General features: G+C 40.6%; 1 protein-coding gene across 1 annotated transcript; it reads left to right on the top strand.

Moving 5' to 3' along the window:
- Positions 1 to 1,604: 1,604 nt before the first annotated feature.
- On the top strand, positions 1,605 to 20,723 carry abcc12 (ATP-binding cassette, sub-family C (CFTR/MRP), member 12). The gene is made up of 31 exons (XM_085767208.1): positions 1,605 to 1,752; positions 3,378 to 3,434; positions 3,596 to 3,747; positions 3,833 to 3,979; positions 4,178 to 4,325; positions 5,763 to 5,999; positions 6,826 to 6,999; positions 7,262 to 7,409; positions 8,155 to 8,303; positions 8,379 to 8,486; positions 8,859 to 9,083; positions 9,167 to 9,238; positions 9,425 to 9,549; positions 10,679 to 10,751; positions 12,776 to 12,979; positions 13,116 to 13,250; positions 13,569 to 13,662; positions 14,237 to 14,290; positions 15,026 to 15,124; positions 15,789 to 15,892; positions 16,560 to 16,742; positions 16,946 to 17,172; positions 17,317 to 17,454; positions 17,989 to 18,178; positions 18,267 to 18,356; positions 18,489 to 18,678; positions 18,880 to 19,039; positions 19,116 to 19,194; positions 19,402 to 19,515; positions 20,003 to 20,167; positions 20,252 to 20,723. Exons 2-31 carry the CDS (start codon positions 3,384 to 3,386, stop codon positions 20,360 to 20,362), a joined length of 4,146 nt encoding a protein of 1,381 aa, XP_085623334.1. The 5' UTR covers positions 1,605 to 1,752; positions 3,378 to 3,383; the 3' UTR covers positions 20,363 to 20,723.
- Positions 20,724 to 21,198: the final 475 nt, after the last annotated feature.

Genomic DNA, 21,198 nt, shown 5'->3' with positions numbered 1-21,198 from the left:
TAAGTTACTCATGGACTTAAATCCCTCCGTTACTCATTTCCAAGATTCATAAGATAATAAGATTAGATAAGATAAAATAGGTTGAGATACACTTTATTGGGAAATAAGTGAAGAACTATAAATTGTCGCAGAAATTTTGGTTCTGCCGGTGGAGAGTCAAAGAACAAGACTGGACCCAGGTTTATTCTCTATAGAGAAGGGAACAGAGCACAGAACTACACAGCAGATAGCAGTTCAGAGTAGCGCCCTCAGAACAGAGATTACAGTCCCTTCTTATACCCCACTTTATGACCCTGGTTACTTCATTACTACAGTACAAGCACTTCTAGCTTTTCCAGACAATAAAACAGTTCAACAGATGTGTTAAATGTCTACCCCAGTTGTAGTTTTACCTATAGGAATTTACAACCTAGATCAGTTAGTCTATGATAAACTATTCAGACATCAGTGTAGAAAATGCATAAGCTTCAATCCAACACATCATTGAGAATAGAATACATTTCTTCAACCTTTACACGTCATAGACATCGCTGTCATCACTATCTTCGTCCGAATAATACTTTGTACTCATTTGTACCATAGAAAAAGATGACTCCACTATAGATGTAATCAATTTCTTCACACATGGTATAACACAGCACAGTACTAGCATCAATATGACCATTATGCTTATGATTGCTGTAAATAGTCTTATCAAGATTGCCCACCATTGCTCTCCAGTCAACCAGGTCCATAGATTAAAACCCTCCCCTGTTTGTACATCAAGAAGTCATTTAAATGAGAAACCACGTGTGTCATGTGTCAGTCATATCTGGTATGTACATTCAGCATTCACTTCCTATAATGTGGCAAACCCCTCCTTGGGATGCTAACATTACATCTAACGCCATTCTATTTTGTAGATCAAGGTCAATATTTATCTGTTAAAGGATATGTTGGTCTTTTTTTGCACAAAATTCTAAAGTAAGAAATTCTCAGGCAAAGCTCTTGTCTCTAAGCATGACAAAGCCCCCTTTAGGTCAAGTAAACATTTGTAACAAGCCAGATAGACTGCCACAAAGAAGGAGATCAGACTTTGCCTATATTGCATGCAGGTAGAAAAATGGTTAAGTCAAGTTGCTGTGCCTATACCTGCTTTTGCTCACTTCACTCACAGAGGAGATCACGTCTTCTTTAAACATGCTGACACTCGGTCATGGTTCTGGATCACCTGACTGAGCCTGTCATCAGCCACCAGCAGAGGGCAGATTTGCACTATTTGTCGTCACTGTTCAGTGCACTTACCTCTGAAGCTGAAGCTTGGTTGTCAAGTTAAATGTCCTTATGTTGTTACTGAGATGTTTCCTTTCTGTTGCTGTGAAAACTTCTCAAAATTCCACTGTTATTCTCTTACAAAGCTAAATATACTGTACAAGTAAGAAAATCTCCTTTCTTTTAAATTAAACCCAAATAAGACAAAGACAGTTGTGGCATACTGCTGTAAAAGGGTATCCTAAAACTCTTGCATGGTTGTGTTTATCTAAGCTAAACTATCTAAGCTTGAGCACAATGTTGCCACTGCCCCGCCCACTCCAGTGAGAGTAGAGGGGAATCTGCCCCTCAGCAGATTAACCTTTGATCAGACGAGTTAAATGTTGCTTCAGTGTCAGCCTCACAGTCAGTGTAAATGAGCCGAAGTGCGTCTTTCCCGTCCTCCGCAAAAAGGATACTGCGCTACTTCAGTGTGCCGCCTCACAGCAGGAGTTTGTTCAGGTTTGACCAGTGTTCCTTGTCTAGTTATGACTGAAGTCTTTACTTTAGGTGTAATTGAGTTGTGATAATGAGTTACATTATTTTGGTTGTCACCTTATTTAAGATCTACATAGTATCTGCTGGAGTGTAATAAGTGTATTTTAATCAGGTAAATAACTTATATACAGAAGTAATTTAGTTGTTTTATGTTTAGCTGCGTTGGGTCTGGTTTAGCATTGAATGATATAATTGATTATTGAATGATTATTGAATGATATAATAATTGTAGGGGAGACCGGGGATGGTTGTAACATTTTTTGTCTCAGCTCCTATAACTTGCATAGTGTTCATGGTTGGGCTCTCAGATTTTGACACAGAATACTCTCATTTGTCCACTACAAGTAGCAGTGCCTTGAACTTCTTAAACTATATCACAGAATTCACTATTTGATGTCAAATGCAAGGAGTGCCAGTGCCACAACCTGGGGTAAATTGTAACAGTGAGATTAAAAACTAAAAACTGAGACCAAACCAAAAATTATAGATCTCTATAAGTTTATTGTGCATGTTCCAACACTAAAGCATCTTCCTGTGGTTCAGTATGAACAAAAAAAAAAACCATCACTGACGGCTAAATAAGCAGTGACAGTGGTGTGGATCCTACCATTAGAAAGCTGTATTAAAGAACATATTCTGATAAATACCAATGAAGGGTGTATATGAATGGAAACCTTCAGCAGGAGGTCAAAAGCAGCTAATAATCCGGGTAAAATTCCAGGAAAGATGGTGACACTTAATGACACTTAATAAAACAACAAAGATAAAAGGTGTTACAACCATCCCCACCTGTCAGTCATTGTTTGACCAGCTGTACCAGCATGGTGGTTTGAAATAAACATTGATGAAATGACTCACATTTTACCTAAGAACCTGCTCTTTCATCTTATACTGTACAAGTTACCTAATTCAAACGCCAACGGTATCGATACTAGTCAGAACTTGGATTTGGTCTAAAACATTAGTTTCTGACCTAAAAAAATGTTTTTGGGCTGTAAAACCTACACACAGTTGTTTTCTGTTTGTATTTGTAATTATTATGTGTTGCAATGTAGATACTACAGGACTACAGCAAGTTTTTTAAAGCTACAGGACATTTAAAGGTTTTTCTGAAGTTCTCTCAGATAGGTTTGAACCATTAACACAGAACACACAACCAAGCTTCAAGTCATCAATGTTGAGTTAAAAAAAAAACAAAAAAAACATCTCAGATCTCTCTTGATTGTTCTGTGTGTAGTTGAGTTGGCTTAGATGTTGATGTTCAAATAACAAAGGTTATACACTCATCTCAGTGCATGTGACCTAATTCAGCTGCAGGAACTCTGGCACAGTGTGAATAGAGGTGAGAGTAAAGACTCCTGTCATTTAATGACTCTGCATTTTCAGATGTCACTTGATAAGGTAAGACTATGTATATCATTGGGTGACCATCATAGATATCTAATCATGTCAACACACGTTACATAACAGCAGAGATGCAGCCTCCAGATATATCCAATGTCTGTATCTTGTAAATGAAGCTGCATGAAATGTTTCTTCTTGAAATATTTTGTTGTAAAGGAAAAAGTGTGTTGTTGTGACCCGAACAGAACAAAATGAAGACAGAGTATTCTCTGGAGAAGAATGGCACTCGCACAGACTCTTTTGTAAGTACAGTGGAAACAGCAGCTTCCCGCAAAACATTCCTGACCTCATGTTGCTTTCACTTCCTGAGATTGTCTCTCCTCCTTTTCTACCTGTTGTTTCTCTGTTCAACTCTGAGCGTCTAATTCTCTGACCCGGTCTCTTCTGGCTTCTGACTCTCCAGGAAGTGGATGGTATCAGGTGGAGAACTGGATCTGAGGTTTCCAGTCCAGGGCATGCTGATATGCATGACTATGAAATACCCCACCCTTCCCCTTTCAGAAAATACCAACAGAGCCTTCAAACCCTCAAACCCATCCGCTGGTCCTCCTCAGAGTCAGTCTCATTGATGCTTGACACAATCATAGCTGTGTCTTATGCTTATTGCAGAGCTTATATCAAGTGATGTTTCATTGTTTAGGTCCCACCCTTTGGACAATGCGGGTTTCTTTTCCTTTACTACCTTTGCCTGGATGACGCCCATGATGTGGGCTATGTTCAGGAATAGGCTGGACATGGACTCCCTCAGCCTCTCACCTGTGGATGCTGCTACTACCAGTGGAGACAGGTATGACTCTCCATGTGTTACTTCAAAATGGTTCTCTAAAGACATAATAGTGCAAGTGATGTATTATATTTATAGACAGTAACCCTAATTGATGTAACTCATATATACAGAAAATGATTTCTGAAGTAACGGCTTCATGCTCTCTGACATGTGAGTACAGGTAATCTAGGAATATGTCTTCTGATTGTGTGCGTGCAGGCTTCAGAGACTCTGGCAGGACGAAGTGGCGAAGGTCGGCCTGGAGAAAGCCTCGCTGGTTCGTGTGATCCTTCGTTTTCAAAGAACCAGGCTGATTCTGTCCGTCATGGTTGGTGTTCTTGTCATGGTGGCTGCCTTTCTTGGGCCGGTGAGTGCTAAAAAGAAAAGGAAAGAAAAAGAAAACTGGTATTTAGATCTTTGACTAAAATAAAACATTCAGCCCATTGCAAAAATATCTCACCAATGTAAAAGTAATTTTTCTTGGCAAAATGTAGTTCTCTGAGCTTAAAGCACCTGAAACCTCATTTACAAGGGAAAGGTCTTATCATCAACTACCTACTGCATAACTCATTAACACCTAACCTGTGACTGATACCTTGTTCATGAGGACATCCTCTTTTGTAAAGAATCACAAGTAAAACTGACAAGCACTGAACCCCCCCCCCCAAAAAAAAAAAAACAGGTTTAATCTTTAACACTGCACTGCAATTTATAGCCTCATTATAAAATCTTTTTGAGAGGTAAAAGAAATAGCAAGCGCTGTCAGATAGTAGAACAAAAGCTTATTCTGAGATGTTGTTTCGTGGAAATACAACATAAAAGCCAAAGGTAGAAACCGATGCACTCTCGAGGTTGACATAACAACATAAAAGCCAATTAAAATAAAACTGCTATATTGGTACAGTACTAAAAACCATATAGTTATAAAATATATATAGAAATTGTAACAATTGAAAACGTATATTGGCATTTTGGGTCCATACAAAGAATAATTATGTGCAAATGTTCATATCATAGAAGACTAATGTCACATATACTGTATATGTATCCATCTCAAAGACACTTTAAACGTTTAAAATCCGAGTAGTTTCTAAGTCAAAAGTCCCTTTCTTCCCTTTTCTGATAATCTCTTTAAACTTCATCTGATCATCTTGATAATTTCTTCATGGCCTATTAGATATTTGCATTAAGACACAGTTGAACGGGTGTACCTAATAAACTGGCCAGTGAGTGTTTGTGATAATACTACATTCCCATAGGCAACATAAATAGCAACAAATCACATCATTGTCAGGTTTTCTACGCCATACATTGCATCTCTGTACAGTATGGGCTGTATTAATGTTAGTGCTGGATAGGAAAAACCTTTATGCATTTTTTTCCCTGAATTCATTATGTATAATGGTGAATGAACAGTTTTTGGAGAGCCAACAGAGTCTTTATGCATGATGGTGTCATGGAGGTTGTATTACTCATACAGTAAACTTTTATAAAGGACACGGCAAAGTGGTTTTACTGAACCTCTTTTACTGTCAGGAGATAATAATGTGGTTTATGTTCAAACAGTTATTTGATGTTAGCAGAAAAGCTAGTTCCCTTGTTTACACAGCTGAAACTGCCAACTACCACTAACTAGTGTTTATTTAATGTTACTGTGAGTACAATGATACTCTGAACTTAGGTTACTTTTAAACCCAAGAACACAATGAACTTACCTGCAAAAACAATAATGTTTATGGTGTTAAATACTGTTCGCTGTCCTTGATGGTTGTTTGAAGTGTTACGAATGTCTTTGTCTTTTCAGGGTGTTATAGTCAATCAGATCTTAAACTACGTAAGTGACCCAGAGAAATCCACAGTGTCCACAGGAGTCGGTCTATCCATTGCTCTGTTCACATCAGAGTTCTGCAAAGCCTTCCTGATTTCCCTGCTGTGGGCCTTGAACCTGCGCACAGCTGTCAGACTGAAAGGTGCCTTCTCTTCAGTGGCCTTTCAGAAAGTCATCTCTCTGCGGGCGCTGGGCAACCGTTCAATGGGAGAGGTACTGTATAGACTGTCGGTCACACCGGGTGCAAGAAACATAGGGGGGAGGACCGAGTGCAATTAGATTCATGATTTTATTTACAAAAAGTAGAATGTACTGTAAGGAGGGCAACAGTCAGAACCGCGGAAAAAGACGAACAAATCCAGAAATTCACAGACAGGAATTCAGGGTCCAGTAAACAGACAAAAGGTCAAAATGCACAGACACCAATGAGACAAGAAACATAACAACATAGCATAACCCCATCAGCAAATGTGAACTGGTGTGTGTATTCAAGAGTTGTAAGGATGGACTGGATTAAGCATTATTGTTACTCTTATTATTATTATAATTATTATTGGTAGTACAAGTATAAGTAGTAAGCATTTGTGGTGAAAGATTTTATTCTAGGGCCGGGACTTTAGCGCGTTAATTACGATTAATTAATTACACAAAAAATGACGCGTTAAAAAAATTAACGCATTTTAATCGCACTTATTTTGCACCGCGGAACGTTTCTGACTGGATGAGTTTCAGGTGTACTGATTACACTGGAACACAATCATTTAACAAGCCGCCTACACTGATCCCGTTAATATAATACATCCATGCACTGATCCTATAATACATCCATGCACTGATCACTGCAAGGGAGAGAGGAGGTGGAAAGAGACAACAACACTGTTACCTGGCCTCAGCCTTTAGAATAAAATTTATTCTAAACATTTTTAGTTAGAAAAGATACTCAAGTTGAAGTTCAAGCATCTTGCCCCATTGGGGATAATAAAGACACCTTGAACCTTGGCAGTGCAATAATTTTGATGTCTCTGTCTCTCTCATCCAGATGATAAATGTTTTGGCCAACGACGGTCACAAATTATTTGAGGCAGTAATATTTGGGAGCTTTTTGCTATCCTCCCCGGTGCTCTTTGTTGCATGCGTAATCTACGCCTGCTACATTTTGGGCTTCACCGCACTGACTGGAGTCTGCATCTACATCCTCTTTTTCCCCATACAGGTCTGTATAATTCATTAATGGACACTTTTATAATTACATACAGTGTTTGGGCAGTGGAGAATAAATGGGTCTTGTTTTAATCTCAAACAGAGCAAAAACAATATTTATACAATACAAAATTACAATAATTATACAATTATCAAAAGTTAACAATCATGGTGAAACAACACATTTACTTATCATGATGTAAGATAAGACATTTATGTGTCTCACCTCACTGAAAAACTGATATTAATGTTTTGATGTTTTCCTCTTCTGTCAGATTTCGCTGGTCAGACTCATTAACATGTTCAGGTGGAAAACCATGGCGATAACAGACAGCCGTGTTCGCACTATGAACGAGATTCTCAACAGCATCAAACTCATTAAGATGTACGCCTGGGAAAATTCATTTGAAAAGGCAATTGCAGGTATGAACTGTTGGGGGGAAAAATCATTGAAATAATACATTTTATGTCAGTTTGTAAAATAAGTTTAAATAACCATGTTCCACAAGAGGTTGGAGATGAGACAGCAACACTGTTTCATTTAGTTTAGGTCACTGCATTAGAAGCTGCAGTAGTCAAGCCTATACTGTATTTGTCTGTGAGACAGCTGATCTCTGCTTCAACATGTTATTTTATTTTATGATCAATTTACCCTGGGGGTTGGGGATGTGGCACTCCTCTTTGTTTGCACATTGTCTGCTTGAGTCTATGTATGTGTATGTGTGTTAGAGTCTTTTCACATACACATTTTCTATTTCTACTAAAAAGGGTAAACTGTATTTGCTAAAAAAAAGAGTGCATATTGGCTTCAAATGTAAATATTCAACTTATTCAACAAATTATATAAGGCAGCTGAGTATTTCCATTTATCACAGTGATATTGCTCGTGTGATAGAATCATTGCACCCTAATTGTACTTTGTAACACTATTGTTGCACTTGTGTGTAGTGTTATAATGATGCATTTTTTGCATTTATGATACTCAGTTTCACACATTGTTAAAATAGGTCACAGGTCTTAAACTGTATTTTTTAAAAATCCAGTCCAGTTACTGGACTAGATACTGGTTACAGTGAGGGTCAGTAAATGTGTTGGAAAATGAATTAAGTGGTAAAGGTTTAAATTTATCTCTGATATCTGAATAAATATGTGGTCTTGTCTCTCACAGCTTTGAGGAAAAGTGAGAAGAATAAACTGCGGTATGTCAGTTATATCCAAAATGTTAACACCAGCATCGCAAGCATCATCCCCACCTTCGCCACCACCTTCACCTTCATAGTGCACACCGTGCTGGGCCTAAGCCTCAACACATCTGAAGTGAGTACCAGAACAACCATCGCCTCTGACTTTGGGATTTCTGTGGTTAAGCATAACTTCTTATGTTGATACCAGGCCTTCACCACTATCGCCATCTTCAACGCCATGAGGTTCTGCCTGGCTCTGCTGCCCTTGTCTGTGAAGTCTCTGGCTGAGGCTGCTGTGGCAATAAAACGACTGAGGGTAAACACTCACCACTACTTCTGTCACAGGACAGTTTGTTGGATTATAATACTGTATCTTAATTTTTGGTGATTAGTTATCACATTTGAATGGGCTTTAGTAGTCCACAGAATCACACAGAGAAACAGATATTGTTTTGCATCTTCATTTATTTCAATATAATTAACAGCATGTAGAATGTTTTAATATGTAGGGTTCAATAAGGCTTTAATGTACCTATGAATGTTGTTTCACACCCTTCCAGTTTTTAAAGCAGTCAGAGGCATTGTCCTGTTTGTTAGTTTAGTATTACTCATTGCAGTTATTAATGCTAGTGCTCACTGTGGTCACTAACAGAGAAAAGCTTTTGAATACAATGTGTGGCTGTTTTAGGGAATATTGATGCTCCAGAACCCAGAGCCGTACCTGACGCAGAGTAAAGGCAGCGACTCGGCCATAGTGATGAAGAACGCCACACTTGCCTGGACCAGAACGGACAGCCCGTCCAGCACTGACAGTGAAGTGAAGGGACACAAGCTGGATGGGGCATTCCATGAGGAGAAGACTGAAGCTGTGGCACTGGCAACCCTGAGAGACATCTCCTTCACACTGCCAAAGGTGTTTTACCACTTATATGAATAAATGAGGTTAACATGATCAGACTGAAGGTGGACTTATAATGGATGTGGTATTTTCTGAAGGGCAACCTGCTCGGCGTCTGTGGCAACGTGGGGAGTGGAAAGACGTCATTGATTTCCAGCATTTTGGAACAAGTTGGTTAAACTTTTGCTTTACTTTCTTATCTTGTTTTTTTTTTTGGTCATTTTTATTTATCCTAATTTTCTGCCATTTTATTCTCTGCCGCTGTTACACAAATTAGTACTCTTTATTTGTGTTATATTATGTCTACATGCAAGTCTAAACATAGTTTCTTATGGTCATTTGTTGATTTGTTTTAGATGCACCTTCTTCAGGGCTCTCTCACAGCTGAAGGGACATTTGCCTACGTTTCCCAGCAGGCCTGGATATTCCATGGGACTGTACAAGAAAATATCTTGATGGGGGAACCTTTTGATCAGGCCAAGTAATTAATCACACAAAAAACATTGCCATTGGTTTTAAGGAGCTGCAGATGAACCTAGTTGAATACAGTAACAATGGGATGGCTGAGGTGTTTTACTAGACAACTACATAGAGAGTTATCACAAGCCTTGAACAGGCTTTTACTTTGAGCAGAGGTCATCTCTATTATCTGTCTCGTAGGAAAGCCGCTCCATGCTCCCAGAGATGCAGCAAGCATGCTGACCTGTGCATAGGATTTAATGAGTCACAGCACTTGGAATTTATGACTTGTGCTTTGCCATTATAGTTGGGCTGTAATCAGGAATACACATGAAGTGAATATTGTGGGAAGTGTCTAGTTTTCTGAAACTACCCACAGAAATGCAGCTTTTCTGAGCCTTGTATTTTCTCATTTAGCATGTGCATGAGCAACAGTTCACTTAAGTTAAAGGTAGGGTTGGAGATCCTGGAAAAATGGTTCTAGCGGGCCATTGAAAATGAACAGATAAAAGGCCAAGCCCCTTTCCTCAGACTTCTCTCTGAAGCCACGCCTCCAGAACACAGGCTGGGCGCCTCGCTACATGCGACGGTATTGTGGAAAGCCGCGTAGCTCATATTTGGATTACATTGGGCCACAAAGTATCGCCTTCGTGGCGCGACAATGCGCAGCATCGCTAACTTTCCTCCAGGCTTTTCTCATGGCTTATTCACGTGAAAGAAAACACCTAACATCACAATAAACCACCCAACATCCAGCTTTTCCGCGGTCGTAACTCGTTGAGGACTCTGATCGCGCACGCAATTAGTGCAGGAAGAGTGGTTTGATTGACACATCAATATCCAATCATTGTGAATGTCACATTAAAGATGATTGGATGGTGTTTTTCCAGGCTTGTTCGTTCCATAGGTGACTGACTTTTTTCATTTTTGTGAAAAGCATTAAATTACTTGGTTGCAATCGGGGTGTAGAGAGGATTTCAAGTAATTAAGTAAAAAATGCCACAGAATAAGATCCCCAACCCTACCTTTAAATATGATTATTATTTGGATGAAATTACCTAATTATGCCATGAAATGGTACTGTGGATACACTGAACATAGTTGTCCTTTAGCTGTGAGAGAGTTCACACTCTTGTTTTGATCCTGCTCAGATATGACAGAGTTGTGGATGTCTGCAGTCTCAGAGCCGACCTGGAAATCCTCCCATTTGGTGATCAAACAGAGGTAAGAGCTCTCTCTCTCCCTATTTCTAGATGGACTGGTTTAAATGCACTTAAATGATTATTTAAAGTATAGACATATGCAATGTCTGAAGATACAGTTGGTAAGACAAACTTTCAAGAATACAATGTCAACATTTCAACACTAAAAAGTGCCTCTGACTGACACTCTTAATGAAACGTATCATACAAGCTTCGGTGACAGAGCTTTCTCCCGCACAGCACCCCGTCTCTGGAACTCCCTCCCCCAATCTGTTCGTGACTCTCCCACACTCCCCACATTCAAATCCCGTCTGAAAACCTACCTCTTCTCTCAAGCCTACAACCTCCCCTACCCGTAACCACCTGACCTCACCTCCATCCTCTCCTCCCAAACCCGTTAATATAATACATCCATGCCCAAACCCTACTCATCTCCCCTATCCTCCCTTCCCATCAGCCCCCTCTGCCTTCTAATGACACTTCTCACCCCCAACTACCGTTATACTTATGTTGTGTTGTCCTCTGTCCCTCCCCCTTGTCTGTCACTACCCTCCTCTTGTCTTTTGTAATGCGGCTTTGGGTCCTTGAAAGCGCTATAAAAATCCAATGTATTATTATTATTATTATTATTATACACTGATGTGAGAGCTGGTATGGATCAGTCCTTGTTGTGTGAACACCCTAAAAAACTTTAATAGACTTTTGTCCATGCTGGAGCAACAGAAAGTCCTCATATTCTAAAGTTAGAGTTTTACAGTTTCACTGCACAATCTGTTTATGGCAAAGTATTTGCCTACTGGGGTCAACAAAGATTTCTTGACTTGACTTGACTTGAAAGTATGAGTCAAGTTTGGCATGGATCGATGTGAATCAAAGGTGCTGCTCGTTTACATGTATGAACATGAACATCACTTGTTTTTATGTTTTGGTTGAGATTACTGAGAAAATTTTCTTTTTTTCATAATATAATAGCCTACCATATCATATCACAAAACAATAGCACATTTCTGTATTATTAGGTATATGAATATGACATGGTTAGAATATTGAAGCAACAGATGAAGCAGGTCATTGTTGGGGCTTCTGGACCTGGACCTAGTTTGATCTATTTTATATACATACATTTATACAAACAGGGGCACCAATTAAACAATTTAATTAAGGGTCATGAGACTACACGCTGCTGTTTGTACAATGTCAGAGGCCAAAAATGTTGGAAACCACTAGTTTTACAATGTGTTGGGTTTTACAGGCTTGTTATATTCCCTCTTTTGTGACACATCTCCATCTTAAAAGTAACAAATATGTGACGCGATGAAGAAAGCGCAACAGTAAATGTTCTTGTTTATTCAAGGCCACTGATGAGGTGACAGGGGAGTTATGGGAAACAAGTGAAGAGGTGAAATTGAAGACAGGATGAAAGTCAGAGGACATCTAGTGGTCTGATGGAGAATGGCAGGTTCAGGAAGCTATAGGGATAAACAGGCAGGGAGAAGTGAACAGGGCTGGAGATGGATGCTAAGGGTAACAAAAGCCTGAACAATCAATCAGTGTCCCATTTGCAACAAACAGAGAGCATGTGAAAATAGAGAGATAATAACAAGATGATCAAGGAGTAAACAATCTTCAAATTACACAAATGTACCATCCAGCTCAGCTTGAAGCTGTGAGTGCTCCTTTCCCACACGGAAAGAACCTATAGGTTTTAATATAGGTTTGAATATATGTGACATACATAAAATTGGCCGTTTTCATATATACGCATATATGCTGAGGATATATGCGCATATATCCTCATGAGGATATATGTGCATATATGAAACCTATGTGCATATATGCACCATATATATATAGCGTATATGCGTATATATGAAAACGGCCAATTTGATGTATGTCACATATATTCAACCCTATAGGTTCATTCCGTGTGGGTTGTCTTCACTGTCAGTTTCTTCCTGCTCCACATTTACATTGTTGTAATTAATAAGATGTTCAGACTTGTAGCCTTAGTGGGGTTTTAGTAATTTTTTTCTTTGTTGCTGGCAGATTGGGGAGCGGGGGCTCAATCTGTCGGGGGGGCAGAAGCAGAGGGTCAGCCTGGCCAGAGCCGTCTACTCCAACAAGGACATCTTCCTGTTGGACGACCCGCTATCCGCTGTCGACGCCCATGTGGGAAAACATATCTTTGAAGAATGCATAAAGAACGAGCTGAAGGGAAAATCCATCATACTGGTTACACACCAGCTTCTGGTAGGAAATGACTATAGACCCTGCTTTATGCTTTAGCACAATGAATCCTAAATAGTAAGAGCTACACCTCTCTACTGTGATAAATCATAAAACAATAATCAGTGTCTGCTGCTGTTATCTCACTCATGTTTTCTAGTACTTGGAGTTCTGTGATGACATCCTGGTTCTGGAGGACGGGGAGGTCCGGGAGGCTGGAAACCACCAGGCCTTGATGAAAGCCAATGGACGCTATGCTCAGCTCATCACGAACTACCAGATGGAGCAGTCCGAAGTGAGACCGCCACAAAAACCTTCTGCACAAACAAAAAATGTTCTGTAGTTCAGCTATTCTCACAAGCTGTAAAACTTTTACAAGCTATAAAACCTTTTCCCCACTTCATTATTGTTTTACCATCTTCTTTATTATTTTACTGGCTCAGCAACATTTAAACAAATGGAGCAGTTTTTTTCAAAGTTATAATGCGGATAATTTTTTCCAGTATTGCTGCTACACTGTTTATACACTGTGACTCAGCCATGGAGAGATGTCAGGTTTAGCATTTACCATTGGTTCAGCAGCATTTCTGTTTTTTATACTTATTGTTTACAGACTCATGAAGAGGAGGCTACATCACCTGAAGATGCAGCCCAGCTGAAGGAAGCTGAGCCAAGACATCGCGCAGACAGTGGGATAGTTAACCCAGGTAGGAAAAAAATGTTTGTTAGTGTGATGACCAAAAAGTATATATATTTGAGATCATTTGTAATGCCTCAATTCATCGTTAGAGAGCTGAAAATGAATAAATAAAAGTTCATAAAGTTCATTCTATAGTAGTGGTAGGACAACTGTTGGTTATCCATAAAAGAAGGTTATTCCAGGTTATAACAATCTGGGCACAGCTCTCAGTGGAGCAAAGTGTCTACACACACACGCATCAGTAACAGGCTTTTAAAAGGGCCAATGTTTAACCAAGCAGGCTAAAGGTACAGTAGTGCCAGTAGTCCATCCAGGTGAAAAGCCAACAACAGGTGACAAAAGAAAAGCCAATGAGGACAAAGCAAGGTATGAAAAGCAAAACCAGACAGGGAAATAAACCTACAACCAGTGTCATTATACTGTGATTACACTATTGTTTTATGAGCACAAAATAGACAGATGGCATGTCCTTTATACCCAGCTGCATTTCTGTTGTGCTCACTGGACCAGCACAGGAGACAGGTGGCTCAGATCCTGTGTGGTTCATGGCAGCAAAGTGACTGGCATCTGCTTCTTTTCAGTGTTTGACATGTCAGATGAAATAGCCGATGGAGTATCATCACCCGACCAGAAATGTAAGTATATAGAGATAATTACAATCGGGGATCAGGTGCAATGCAATCACCCTAATATAACCCTAACCTGAGTTAAGCCATCAACAGCTGATGCTTCAACAGAGGAGCCTGTTGGATGAATGAGCAGCCTCCCCATTCCTCCTTCCTCCCACGTTTCCAACACTGAAAGTGGAAACTGTGTCCAACAACTTTTTCCAAAAAGAAACGAAGTGTGAATTCACACGTTCACTCTTTATTCACACTATTTCTGTCACTTTTCATGTTTACAGCAAACATGTGCAACACTATTAATGCCTTCCAGGAGAAAGAATAAACACTGCTATCCCCACATTTAAACAATTATCATGTCTCGCCCCTTTTATAAGGACGGTTGGACTGTAATTCAGCCTTTGAGTGTGACTGCTGAGCACAGCTATAAACACTGCGGCAAATACTGCAGCAGATTTAAAATCCAGACAGATGGCTACATTTCTCACCCTTAGGTCTAAATACTGTATAACATAATAATGATCCTTCTGTAGTTGTGTGAACTCAAAACACTTTACATTTCCACTGTTGTGACTGTAGCAAGTAATTGAAGGACTGGATCTTCAATGGAGCTGGTATGCGGTAACACAGTTGTTTTTTGAATATGGTTTTTCTGTTGGAACACCATGCACTTACTCAAGACACATGCATGATGAAATAAAAGTGACTGAAATCATGATTTTCTGAAAAGCTTCTCATTCGTTTCAGCCATTGTCAGTGCTGAAGATCAGCTGGTCAGACAGGAATCCTCCACAGAAGGTGCCGTCTCCTGGAGAATTTACCACCAGTACTCCCAGGCAACTGGAGGTCCGATACAACACACACACACACACACACACACACACACACACACACACACACTCACTCACTCACTCTTACACATTGCTGGCATAATGCTATACAATAATTAAAGCAGAAGTAAGCGGGATTTTTGTGTTAATATAAGTCTTAAATAGTTATATCTTCGATGGCAATCACTTACATAGAGTGTTTGGTCCGAAACACGGGTCTGTCAGTCACTCTGCTCTGAGAAAACTTTTCTTGTATCCTACAAGCTTTATCCAATGAGGAGAGAGAACGGCATGAAGGGCTGTGTGTGCAGCCAAGGGATGCGCGTGAATGTGGTGACGTAGGGACGAGGACCAATAGATCCATGACGAGGGCGGGGGCTGCCAACTCCGTCGGCTGACAAGACGTTATGGTGCGTTCAAGGCAACCCGTAACTCGTGTTTTTCCGACCTGTGAAGTCGTACCAGTTCGATCTGGTACGAGTTCACGGGTCGGAAAAACACGAGTTACGGGTTGCGTGGAACGCTACAAAGTCATAAGTTGTGACTTGAAGCTGTAACTTACGGTTTCAAAAGCCTGCCTGGAACGCAGCATTAGCCAAAACGAGCGGATCGCTTACTTCTGCTTTAACAACTCACACCTGTGTAACATGCTTCATGACTGTGTCGCTCTGTCGCTGCAGGCTACTTCTTCATCTTCCTCACCATCCTGAGCATCTTCCTGATGATCGGTTGCACAGCCTTCAGCAATTTTTGGCTCAGCTACTGGCTGCAACAGGGAGACGGGGTGAGAACCAATACTAACCAATACATCTTTCTCTCTCTCTCTCTCTCTCTCTCTCTCTCTCTCTCTCTCTCTCTCTCTCTCTCACACACACACCTGCCCTTTTTGAAAGGTGAAGTGTTCTCAGTGTTCACTCCCCCCACACTCACAGTTGGAGGCAGTAATGCTCCATCAGGCACTTTGTGTTCATATCCATGTTCCCCATGAACCACACTCTTCATCCGTGTGGTTGTATCGATGGAGGTCAGCTGAACTCCCATGAACACAATGGCACAGGCTATGCTTCATTGTTATCTGACCTTAACAGTGTGAAAAGGTAGTTTTTATTCAACACCTTTTCTTATTTGTGTTCCTTTTCACACTGAATTGGTATGGACCTTTTTCATTAGGTTAACTGCACACAGTGTCCAGCCTCAAAGGAACTATACGTAGACACAGGCATCGGGTTGCAGACAGTCAGATTTGACTGTAATTATTGATTCTGTATCAGCACTGAATTTGCGAGAGATGTGTGTACTGACTGATCATACGTGAGCAAATTGAGTGTGTATTACGGTATTTCCTATCTCTGTCACTATCTTGTATATCGAGTACTCCCACTCCCACAGAAATCCTTCTTACAATTAAAATACTTAATTGGTTCTCTTTAACATGTTCTGTTCTGTCCCAGTCCCAAAACAGCACAACTGCAGACAAGGGCGACATCTCACAAAACCCAGACCTGCACGTCTACCAACTAGTGTATGGCATGTTGGTGGTCGCCATGGTGATCCTTGCTGTCATCAAGTGCTTTATCTACACTCACGTCACCTTGAATGCTGCCTGCAACCTCCACAACACCATGTTCAGGAAGGTAATGTAACATCAAACATTCACACTCTGGACTCTATGACTTTGCATGTCACAGTATTTTGCATCATAAGATCAATGAATATGTAATGATTTATAAACACGTCTCATCATCTGCTAATATTTTTGAAAAACTGTTTCAGGCCTGTGCTCACAGTAACCACCAATGAGTCACTCATTAGGAAGGTTTTTCTTTGTTTCTTTCAGATTATTGACAGTCCCATGAGTTTCTTTGACACGACGCCAGCGGGCCGCATTCTCAACCGCTTCGCTAAAGATCAGGAGGAGGTGGACACTGTGCTTCCCCTCCACTTGGACCCCTTCCTGCAGTTCAGTCTATTGATCACCTTTACCATTGTCATCATCTCAGCCGTCTTCCCCTTCTTGCTTATAGCCGTGGTTATCATTGGAGCCTTATTTACCCTCATCCTCTTGTGAGTTCCTATCATTTCAGTCAAAACAATTCAACACATACAGTTAATTGCAACCGACTCTAGGGAAATAATGAAGTGTTTACAAAATCTCCAAACAGTAAAGAGATGTTTGAAGTCACAATATCAGTTGTGATTTCTCTGCAGCATCTTCCAGAAGAGCATCCGCCAGATGAAGAGGATGGAGAACATCAGTCGGTCTCCCTGCATCTCTCTCACCACCTCTACCCTGCAGGGCCTCAGCACCATTCATGCCTACAACACAAGGGACAGCCACATAGAACTGTAAGATACCAGAGTTACTCATTATGAAATACTCTCAGACTCTGAGAACCTTGTTCTGTGTTTGTATCCTTTCCAGCTTCGCATCTCTGCAGACAGGAGTAACGGCTAATGTCTTAGTTACAGTGCTTTTTCTGCTGTCTTAGTAGTATCAATCAGTTAAACAACACATGCACTGCAAGTAGCACAGACAACAAAGGAAGTGAGTAACTAAAAGTGAGTAACCTGTTCAGCTGGATCCTTTATTGCATGTCATTCCTCTTTTCTCTGACCCTGAGATCCCTGTCTCTCTACGTTGGGTTAGGGTTAGTGGGGAAAAAAAAGCCAAAAAAGAAATTAACAGGTGCTCTGTCCCCTTGGCGCACTGTTCTTATCTGTGTCACTTGCAGCAAGATTCTGTTATTTGCCCATGTTGTGTATACTGATATGTGTTTCCTTAAGTTGCAGCATGTGATGCTCTCGGGGCCATAATAGACTATTAATAGCTGGGTTGAGGTGATGTTGACAAACCCTGACCTGTCCTTTGTTATGTTTAAGGTTCAAGTCCCTGAATGACACCAACTCCAACCACTATTTACTCTTTCACTCTGGGACGCGTTGGCTCTCCTTCTGCCTGGATTCCATGGCTGCGTCTATGACCTTGTTTGTGTCTCTGTTCGTGGTGCTCAGCAGTAATGACACCATCAGTCCATCCTTGAAAGGCCTGGCAATGTCCTACACCATACAGGTACATCAGTACAGAGGCTTGATCTCTGTAAAACCAATGTAAATGCAACTTCTGTGTTTACAGTACGGTATGTTTGTGTGTTTTCCAGTTGACAGGCATGCTTCAATACGTAGTCAGGCAGTCGACAGAGGTGGAGGCGAGGTTCAACTCGGTGGAGAGGATACTGGAATATGTCACTGTGAGCCTCCAGGCTTCATTGCCTTCAAAAATAATAAGAACCATTTAAACACAGCCCCCTTGTCTGACTTGGACCTCTTGGAAGTGGAGTTGCTTAAGTTTCATCAAAGTAATTCATGTTTGTTTTGTGCAGAGTTGCAAGCCTGAGGCCCCCAGACACATAAAGGAGGTCAGTATCCCAGAAAACTGGCCAAAGAGTGGAGCGATCACCTTCCAGGACTATAAGATGAGGTACAGAGAGAATACACCCATCGTCCTGAACGGGCTCAATTTCACCATCCAAGCAGGAGAGAAGCTGGGCATTGTGGGCAGAACAGGCTCTGGTAAGACCTTTACACCGGCACTTGTTCGTCATAACCTTACTGTAAATGGGAAGTCCACTTACTGGTAGGAAACTGTGTAGCAGCAGCATCTTTGGGTTTGCATTTTGAAAGGAAGCCAGGACTGTATGACCATGAGGGAAACCTCACCTCTCCAAACAGAGAGGGTTTATATCTTAGCTACTCTCTGCTCTTGGTCTGTAGGGAAGTCCTCTTTAGGCGTGGCTCTGTTCAGGTTGGTTGAGCCAGCTGCAGGAAACATCCTAATAGATGGAGTGGACATCATGGCCATCGGTCTGCAGGATCTGCGCAGCAAGTTGTCCATCATCCCCCAGGATCCCGTCTTATTCATCGGCTCAGTCAGGTAACTGAAGCCAATCCTGATCTCCACAGACTTTTTCTCTCTACCCAGTTATAATAATGCATATGTTTCCCTACAGGTACAACCTAGATCCTTTTAATAACTACACTGATGAGGAGATCTGGGCATCACTGGAGAAAACCTACATGAAGGACTCGGTATGACATTAGCAAAATGTGAAGCGCAGTGTATTTACAGTTTTTTATTGCAGTGTGTGGTTAGAGCGGACCTTCTTATCTAACTTTCCTCATTTGTTAATTAAGCTGCTCCATGAATGGGCTGTTTGATCACTGTCGGTCTGTTTTACTCTTGTAGAAGTTGTATTTGCAGTAATAAAAGTGATGCTATGTTGTGTTGTGTCTCAGATCTCCAGGCTGGAGGGGTCGCTACAGGCACCAGTGCACGAGAATGGAGAGAACTTCTCTGTAGGAGAGAGACAGCTAATGTGTATGGCCAGAGCACTGCTCCGTAACTCCAAGGTTTGTCCATGTTTGTTTGCACACTACGACAATATTAGTGTCACTGACCAGTACGTGTACACTTTATTTATGGTATCATCTCAGCTCTCAATTGTTCTGAAATGTTGGCAAAGATTTTGAATTATTATTGTCCAAACCATGGTTTCTGTGACACAAATGATACATAATCAAAAATCAATGATACAAACTAAATAATAACTAGCTCATGAAACAATTACTAGCTGGCCTGAACTCAAATAGACAACTATATATTACACTAAACTATAAGGAAAAACTCTTAAATACAAAAAACTAAATGTGTTGATACAGTAGTGTAAGGAACACAGCAGAGAAAGCTGTGTGATGCTTTACTATCAAGCAGGGGTTCAAATGTTTCTATTATTTAGTCCACCAGAGGTTGCTATTTATACAGCGTGGGAAAATTTGCAACACTCATCTTTGCAAAACAGTCACCTCATTCACACTTGTTGCTGCTGCTGTCCAACAGATCATTCTGCTGGACGAGGCCACAGCGTCCATCGATGCAGAGACAGATGGTCTCATCCAGAACACCATCAAAGAGGCCTTCCATGACTGCACCATGCTCACCATAGCCCATCGTATCAACACTGTGACCAACTCAGATCGTATTCTGGTCATGGAAAATGGAGAGGTGAAACAAACACACAGTACAGTAAACAAAGATCAGCTCATGTAATTATGGACCCACCCTGATAGCATGTGTTGCCTTTGACAGGTAGCAGAGCTAGATCACCCAGATGTGCTGAAGCAAAGACCGGATTCTCTGTTCTCCTCACTCCTGGCAGCTGCTAACACTCTGAACACTGGGAACACAGAGGATCAGTGACGCCACGGCACAAACGCACAGCAATCACTGGAACATAACAAGTTTGGTTTGAGATTTTTGCAGAAAGACAATGTTTTATGTAAATAGACCTACATCTGATTGGATCTGTCATGTTTATTTAAAACATATTATTTATTGATTTTCTACACATGAGGTATCTACAAGTATCTGTTGTATTTTAACTGTGTAATCAATAACATATTTTTCCTTGTCATCAATAACACATTTTTCTTGTCATCGTCCATAATTTTATAATTTCCATTTTAATAAGCGTCAGGCAAATGCATTCTTCATTACCCATTGCTTATTTTGAATAATGCTCTCCATTGGTGAATCAGTTCATAGAGAAAGTTTTCTACCACAGTTGTGCTTCTTTTAAAAAAGATCGAGCCATCTTATGAAGAAGAGAGTTTTCTGCTGTGAAATCCCATTAAGGCATGACATTCCTTTCAGCTTAGCTTATTGTGTTTTAGTGGTGGGGTCTCATCCTCAGACCCCTCTCTCAATTCATCCTTTATCTCTCTCCCCCTCTCCATCTTCTCACGTTCCACTCATTATAAAAACCACAGGAATATACAATATACATATTTAGATGTATAATCTTTACACATTGAAATATAGAGGCACAACTCACTTTTAAAAAAAGCATGTTAAGAGCTAATCTAATGAGCACTTCATGCTCAAGCTGATTTTTGTTCCATAGAAACAAATCTTAGGAAGAAAGACATAAACAACCAAAATTAAATTTTAGTATTAACCGTTACACAGATTGTAATACTGGTTAAAAAATATGATGCATAAAGTTTGGTTTTGCTGATGCAACTTAAACCACAGCG

Source organism: Trachurus japonicus, chromosome 3 (genome assembly GCF_045865225.1).
Source record: "Trachurus japonicus isolate A0001 chromosome 3, Traja_1.0".
Taxonomy (NCBI): Eukaryota; Metazoa; Chordata; class Actinopteri; order Carangiformes; family Carangidae; genus Trachurus; species Trachurus japonicus.
This window is presented reverse-complemented; position numbering and strand designations above follow the sequence as displayed.